The sequence below is a fragment of the Syngnathus leptorhynchus genome, chromosome 12, assembly GCF_054491065.1.
Source record: "Syngnathus leptorhynchus isolate UIUO chromosome 12, UIUO_Slep, whole genome shotgun sequence".
Taxonomy (NCBI): Eukaryota; Metazoa; Chordata; class Actinopteri; order Syngnathiformes; family Syngnathidae; genus Syngnathus; species Syngnathus leptorhynchus.
Window position 1 is genome coordinate 9,738,671 of NC_141206.1, and position 7,190 is coordinate 9,745,860.

Below are 7,190 nucleotides of genomic sequence, written 5' to 3' on the forward strand. Positions count from 1 at the left end.
TCTATCTATCTATCTATCTATCTATCTATCTATCTATTTTATTATTTTTATTTTTATAGGCTTAGTAATGAAGTGCTGCTTCCTTCAGTGAAAATACAAATTTATCCTATAATACAATTTATACTATTTTTAATAATTATAATAGCATTAATAATAATAGTATAATTTATACTATTACTGTTTAGTTAAAGCAGAACCCCCTCCCATCCAAAAAAATAAATAAATCCTCATCTTGTCCCCATAGTAACCTTGACAACAGCTTCAGTCTAACAAATCCTGACTCACACTTCGACATAGACCGCAGTGACAGTGGAATACATTTCAACAGTTTCCATAACAACGTGTTGGGCACCGAGTAGTTTAGTTCCCATTATGTTTCCTCTTCAGGGGGCCGGGAGGGCACCAATGCGAACGCAGCAACCAAGTGCAAACGTCTTGGAAAGGCGAAAATAATGCTGGACTGACACAAAGAGAAAGACTTTTACAGATCGGTGTGCGGCACAGAGGGGGAGACTGAGCCGAGTTGCATAATTAGCAAGGAAACTTGGCAGCATGCCTGATAAACAATTGGCTGAGGCTTGCACTCTGGAGAGGAAGGGCACAGTCCTGGCATTCGGGATGCACGCTTCTATAACTCTTTGTGTCAACCTGTTTCTTTTCACGAGACCCCTTCGGAGACATTTACAAAGCAGTTGATCACACCGAAGAAACGAGCGTGCTACCGTGTTGAGTTGGCGAAGGAATCCGAACATACAAACTTTTCAAATTCGACAGTCTCTGCTTTCAAAATAAAATATGGGAACCAAAAGGACTGAACTTGTATAGATAAATGTCAATCTACTCACCGACAAAAGTGAGGAGTGGTGGCCACCACCCACGGTAACCCATGGCAACGCCGGCAACTGCAGTGGGATGGGCTACGGGTTTTGCTGTGTTGGGATTGGTCAATAACAAATGTGCTGACATGGAGGAGGAAATAGCTGTGCGGGATACCTATAAAATAATCAGGCACTATTTTTTTAATTGCTGTTGTGCGTCATACTAAATAGCAGAAAGATAGAAGAAAACCAGACAATGAGAGTCGAAGATATTCTTAAGGGACGCCTTGTACTCGGGTGTCTGCACAAAAGCTGCAGCTTGGAATGAGGTTCAAGGCAACAGTTGTGGACTGTAACAGCTGCCAAAGGCTGACGTACTTTTAGGAAGCGAGCCTTAAGGAATGTTGACATGAGTAATGTAGCCAAAGCGGCGGCTGAAGATTCATTCAGGTTATCTTTAATGACAAAATGTTTGAATGGAATAGGAGAAGAAGAAGAAAAATAAAGCAAACATGTTACATTAGTTACTGTCGGACCATCTTAGTGTGAGAGCGCTCTCAAGGTTCCTTCTCACATCAGGACCAGTCAACGCAAATGTTTTTAGAAGTTGGCCAAAGCGACTCGTGCTGAGCGTTAACAATCATATCTTTAAAAAAAAAAAAAAAAAAAAAAAGAAAGAATAAAAAAGGGGAGGCCTTTTGATTGCTGCACATATTCACATGAGCATAAATAGCAAAAACTAAAAAAAAAAAAAAATTGTTGCAGAGTCGTCACACTAATGGCAATACAGTGAAATGAAAATCACCACTCTGCTAACTAGATTCATTTTGGTTACAAAATGAGTGGAATTAACCTGCTGGGCCATTTTTCTAAAGAAAACTAAAAATGTTTTTACCCCTCATCTGCACTTTTAAAAACAAAAAAATCGAATAAATGCTTGATCAACATTTTAAATGGTCTACACTGCATTTCCATGATGGGTCAAAGTTCAGCTGTGGGCACTCCCATTTAACTTTTAAATAGCGGATTACATTTTTGTGCTGTTGTTGAAAACGGTCAGTCATGCATCTGCAATCACACACCAAGTTAGATCATTTGGAGTTGCGGCCATGTGGATTACACATGCGGCTTCAAACTTGAGGAACTACGGCCCCAACTCGGGAAGAAGGCTTTGGTGCTTTTTTTTTTTTTGACAGTACAAATTTGTGTTTGTACACCCCCCCCCCAAAAATAAATCTAAAATATATTTTTGACTCTATTTCACACTTGCCCACACCCTGTCTTCCATTTTGTAAGCCTTTTCTGGAAAAAGAAAGTGACTCGTTTTGACATCAAAAACAAGCCTATTAATATAGCCTTCGCACTTGTTGAAAAAACTTTTACAAATGAATGGATATAACGGGTGGAGGGCGGTCTGATGTCGGGAAAGGCTGATGCATTTCTCCTGAGAACATATCATATCTCAGTGAGTGGGAGAAGGAGGAAGGGGGGCAAGCAGGGGAGAAGAAGGAGAAACTCTGCAAAAGACAACACTTTCTCTGGCATCCGGGCTACTTCTCAGGCACTTCCGTTTCAGCTTCAGAAGGAGCTGGTGGGGGGCGTGGTCAACCTCTTCCCAATGTACACTCTGTTGAGAAGATGGTCACATGCAGGTCAAAATGCAGGGCCCAGGAAAGAAGACATGATGGTTAAAGGGATGGGAAGTCGGCAAGAAAGCTGGTGTGGTAAAACAGCGCCCTCTTGTGGAGATAATCGGAACTGGGTGCTAATGGGTGCCCACTTGCCCAATTACAAATATCAACAAGAAAAAAAATAACAAAATATATTTTTGGGGGGTGGGAAGGATTGCAAATCTATGTGGAGCCTTGTTTTTCTAAATAACTTACATAAACACATCATGGCAAATTGTGCTATTAAATTAAAGCTAAATACAAATCACTGACAAAAGTGTACGAGTGTTTTTTACCCAAGTCCGAGGGCAAGGATGTGTGAAATCAGCAACGATGGGATGAAGACTTTGAGGAACTCGGCAGAGAAGAAGCCTCCCTTCTTCATGGCACCAGTCTTCCTCATGCTGAGCGTCACAGAGCGGCGAGGGTGACAGAAATGAAATTCCCTGGTGGTGGTGGGGGAAATAATAATTACGACTCATCGATACTAGTTGGATTATAAATCTTTAAGACGTAAATATTTGAACACGAATAATGCAGCAACACATGTAGTCAGGAAATATAACAATACCCACAGGCATATATTCTTTTTCCTCTATGGCTTCAGCATTATACTGCCACCCGGTGGCCAATGGACAGACCAGACTGTCGCTGGAACGAATGAATGGCATTTCCATTCATTTCAATAAGGACAAATGATGTGCTTTGAGTTAGGAGCAGGCTCACGGAATGAATGAAAGTCACAAGTTGGGGCCCCGCTGTTTGTGAGTCAGAGTTTTGTACATAATCATGTCAAGTAGCTGGGTTATTTTAGTATGGTGGTGTCACAGCAACCTTCTCCGCTTTGATGACTCAGCACTTTCTCAGTAAAAACAAACGAGTGTACGTGTGTGTCCGTGCGTATCGAGGGGAATGTTTACACAGTTCAGACTTACTTAGGAGGAATGTTTTCCGGTCGACTAGACCAGTCAGCAACCCAATCGGAGTCCTTCATCAGGATGTCCATGTCCCGCTCCTTATCCAAGACATCCTCTTCTGTCTAAACGCACCAAAATGAGGTTGGCATTTATAAAGTCCACCATTTTTTTTTAAATTTTTTTTTTGGGGTAAAAATGAAGTCAGCAGTTGTTACAGTTTTGGTAAATACAATACAATGCAACTTTACCGCAGTCTGGGAATGAGGTCGTCATGGCAACCCCGCTAAAGAAGTTCAGAGGCCTCGCTTGAGTTCTTACTTGACTGTCTCGTCGGCCGCTCACGTCCACGTCGAAGATGATCTGCCCTTCATCTTGCGGAGTGTGGGGTCGTGGAGGACTGTGTGTGTGTGAGGGGGCAAAACAAAACCAGAGGAAAACAATCTGAAACAAGTGTGGGCGAATTCTGACAGCCACCAGGTCAGGCAGGCGGTCAGACATATGACAAACCTACGCGACCACGGGTAACCATAGCAACGACAAATTGGCCTTCCGGTTGCGTGTTTACGTGCCATGCCGCTTGCAACAGTTATTCAACTTCAAGAAGATGATTCAATAAATATTCAACAAAGATGCATTTGTGAAGTGTTTCTAAAGGTCATTTGCTGTTTGCTCAGCTGATCTGACTCAATCGAATGCTAAAAGGCTAAAAAGTCAAACTGAACGTTGGACAGGAGACAAGCACTTTGGTGAAATCACTGAAGGCTTGCTCTGACCCCTGAAGCTTGGTACTTTCTGTGAACTTTGCCAAAGAATATTCCTGAGCTTTAACCTACTGCTGGGTCACTTTTCGGGAGGGAAGGAACAGACGTGGAGATTTCGACCGGATAAAATAGAAGCTAAATGAAAAGTAATTTTCTAAGACCCACCTGTCACAGGAGGAATTGCTACGGCTGGATTCATGCTGGGCGTCCAGCAGGATCTTCTCCATGTCACCGTTGTGGATGGACGAGGAGGATGGGACATGCTCCAATGCCCCCACTATGGCCTCTTCTTCCTCCACCTGAGGAAGGGGCAGCAAGCCCGAAACCGGGCTAACTGCGGACGAGGACTGGGTTGACCCCGCGGCGCCTCGGCTCATCTCCAACTCCACCCAGGACCCTGTGGGGAGAAAGTCAAACGCTCAAGGCGCCTCCAAACCGCACAATATGCAACGTGTGTACATATTTTTCACTGATGTGTCCTCCAAATAAATCTTTCACTCAAACCCAAACAAGCGGCTGTGACATGGGACTGGCCTGAGAGCGTCAATCAAATGTTGATGAGCAAAGCAGTATTTCCTGCAGTGTGATGACAGGGCAGTAAATGCCTTCCCGTGGGTTCTTGTGGACCTTCCATGTGATTTATGACACTCCCTTCTCTGTGTGTGTGTGTGCGGGTTTTGTCTGGGCAGACAGCTGAGCCGGACTGACCGCAGTGGTATTACGATTATAGATGACGGGCAGGCTGGTACATGATGTCAAAATATACAAATAAATGCAACCATTTTTCCATTGTCTAAATTAGGGGTGTCAAACTCTTTTTTTTTTTTTTCCCCCGCAGGCCGCATTGTAGTCATAGCTTCTTTCGGAGGGCCATGATGACTGTCAACCCAAATAAATGTATATTATATACAGTAAAAGCTACAAAACAAACTGACAAATAACTCTTTTTCAAATCAGAGGAGTAAAAACTGGTCAAATATATATATAAAAAAAAAAAAAAAAGATTAAAAAGTGAAGACAATTTGTAATTCTAGTAATGACAGCACAATTTGTCTTCGCGGGCCACATCAAATGATGTGGCGGGCCGTATCTGGCCCCCGGGCCTTGGGTTTGACACCGGTGGTAAAAATGCTCCCAAAAACATTCTTACCATAGACGGGAGAAAGCTCCCACAGAGGTTCTATGATCTCATAACGGTAAAAGAAATAGTGTGGTCAAAGTGTCAATTGCAAAGTTAGTCCAGTTCAGTTGGACTCATTGACCCCACGTGTCATGTCGACCGTCCCGCCCCCTAAGACTGAGCATTCGCTCTCATCCTGTGGATTAAATGGCAAAGCTGCTGTTGACAGAGCATTGTCCCTGCTCGGTGGTCTGTGATTTGAAGCCCCGTTGCCATGGTCCCGAGCGTTTGTGAACGTTCTGGCTTCGGCTGTCAAGTGGATTAAGAGAATGGACGCAAAGTGACTTATTTTTTTGGGGTGTAATGATGTTGCGGCTCGGACAGAGCAGAGCACTGGAGGTTCTTGCCCCGAAGAGCATATGTGATAGATAAATATGTTTATGAGCTGGTGTAAGAGCGCCAGGAAGGTCCAAAAATAGAACACTGGCTCAGATAACGCACATACACGCCGTCGCCCTATCTTGCTGATGACCTGGTGGACAGGATTTTAAAGCTTTGTTTTAACTGTGTGTCTGAAGGCTTCATTGTTGAGGCAAAAGCTATGAAGACTTTTATCAAACTCATGGCCATGTAAACCGGGGAGTCCATTAGCAAACCTTTTTAGATAAGCCTCTTAAATATTGAGATAAATATGATGGGAGTTTTGAGTAGATCACAATGCTGAGAAGTTGAGATATTTAATAAACATGCTTTTTATTTTGACTTTGGATTATCAGACTGACTTTAATTTGACTTGCTTATCTTAACATCGAGGTCAAGTGAAAACAACGGTCACTGTAATGTTCGAAGAGTAAATAGCTTCATTCATATCAAATAAAGCATTAAAAACACACACAAAAATACAGGGGCAAGAAACGTAACCACACGAATAACAAGAACGATCTAAATACTCGGTTCTGAAATTCAGCAATTTTTGGCATCTTCGATCTCGTCTTGTTGACATAACTTAATCCCACCTCCACAACACCACCTGGCTTGTTGATTGGCTCACACGCCTGTCAGTCAACTGAATCTAAACAACCATTGGTCGAAACGCTGTTAATAAACGGAACATGGCGCTCTTCACTCCGCCTTCTTAAAATGTAGCTTCGCGACGGAAAATAGATAAACGAAGATGCACAACTATTTGGGAGAAATTATAAAAACAATACACAACACGTAATACACGTTCCCAAACTCCAGTTGGTGCTGCATTGAGAAAAAACATCAATATGTAGCGGACTACTCACCGTTTAGACCGGAGTCTCCGTTGTTGTTTGAAGCTGTGTGACTAGCGTCGGACATTGTTGAGCCTGGAAACAACCAGTATGGGTTGCATAAAAATGCTCGTCAGTGGAAAACGCGTGCGACTTTAACCTCATACATTCAGACGAGTGACAAAACAAGTGTATCCCCCCCGCCGTCAGACGCTTTTGTTGGCGAGGAGCAACCAGCGACTTGTTTTTACGAGTTAGCCGCCGCGAGGCTCACACAGATCCTCCCGGAGCTGACTGATGACGTAGCACAAGAAAGACCACAGTAATTATACATTCTAAAAATATACATTCATTAAACTGATCACTGCCACCCCACTTGCGTCATGGGAACGCACCAAGTAATAAAATAAAGACGCACCAATAAAAAAAAATATAAAAATGTATTGTTTTGTTCTTAAGATGTGACTCGGCACCCATAATAGGCGTCCGTATACTCACGTACACAAACAGGCGCTGCAGAAACCAGGTTTGGAGAGATCCGGCTGTTTCCAACGATAACGTTTTCTTTTCTGCAGAAAGCAAACACAGAACGTTACATTTGCTCCATATTTCCATCAAGTGTCACGTCAAGCGCCTTATACAAACAAG

General features: G+C 43.0%; 1 protein-coding gene across 2 annotated transcripts; it reads right to left on the bottom strand.

The window, feature by feature from the left end:
* Window positions 1–1,188: 1,188 nt before the first annotated feature.
* On the bottom strand, window positions 1,189–6,860 carry LOC147048342 (BCL2/adenovirus E1B 19 kDa protein-interacting protein 3-like). Of its 2 annotated transcripts, XM_085925863.1 has the most exons (7): window positions 6,710–6,860; window positions 6,576–6,638; window positions 4,332–4,563; window positions 3,724–3,802; window positions 3,424–3,527; window positions 2,785–2,934; window positions 1,189–2,445 (listed from the first exon to the last, which is right to left on the bottom strand). In XM_085925863.1, exons 2-7 carry the CDS (start codon window positions 6,628–6,630, stop codon window positions 2,397–2,399), a joined length of 669 nt encoding a protein of 222 aa, XP_085781989.1. In that variant the 5' UTR covers window positions 6,631–6,638; window positions 6,710–6,860; the 3' UTR covers window positions 1,189–2,396. The 2 variants fall into 2 exon arrangements, with proteins under 2 accessions (XP_085781989.1, XP_085781988.1); XM_085925862.1 differs by having other exon boundaries at window positions 1,190–2,445; window positions 6,576–6,845.
* Window positions 6,861–7,190: the final 330 nt, after the last annotated feature.

Coding starts and splice junctions, on each gene's coding strand:
- LOC147048342 (XM_085925863.1), bottom strand. CDS start 6,630: ATGTCCGACGCTAGTCACACAGCTTCAAACAACAACGGAGACTCCGGT. Junction 3,803..4,331: donor AGCAATTCCTCCTGTGACAG/GTGGGTCTTAGA, acceptor ACACACACACAG/TCCTCCACGACCCCACACTC. Junction 2,446..2,784: donor ATCCTTGCCCTCGGACTTGG/GTAAAAAACACT, acceptor TCTTCTCAACAG/AGTGTACATTGGGAAGAGGT.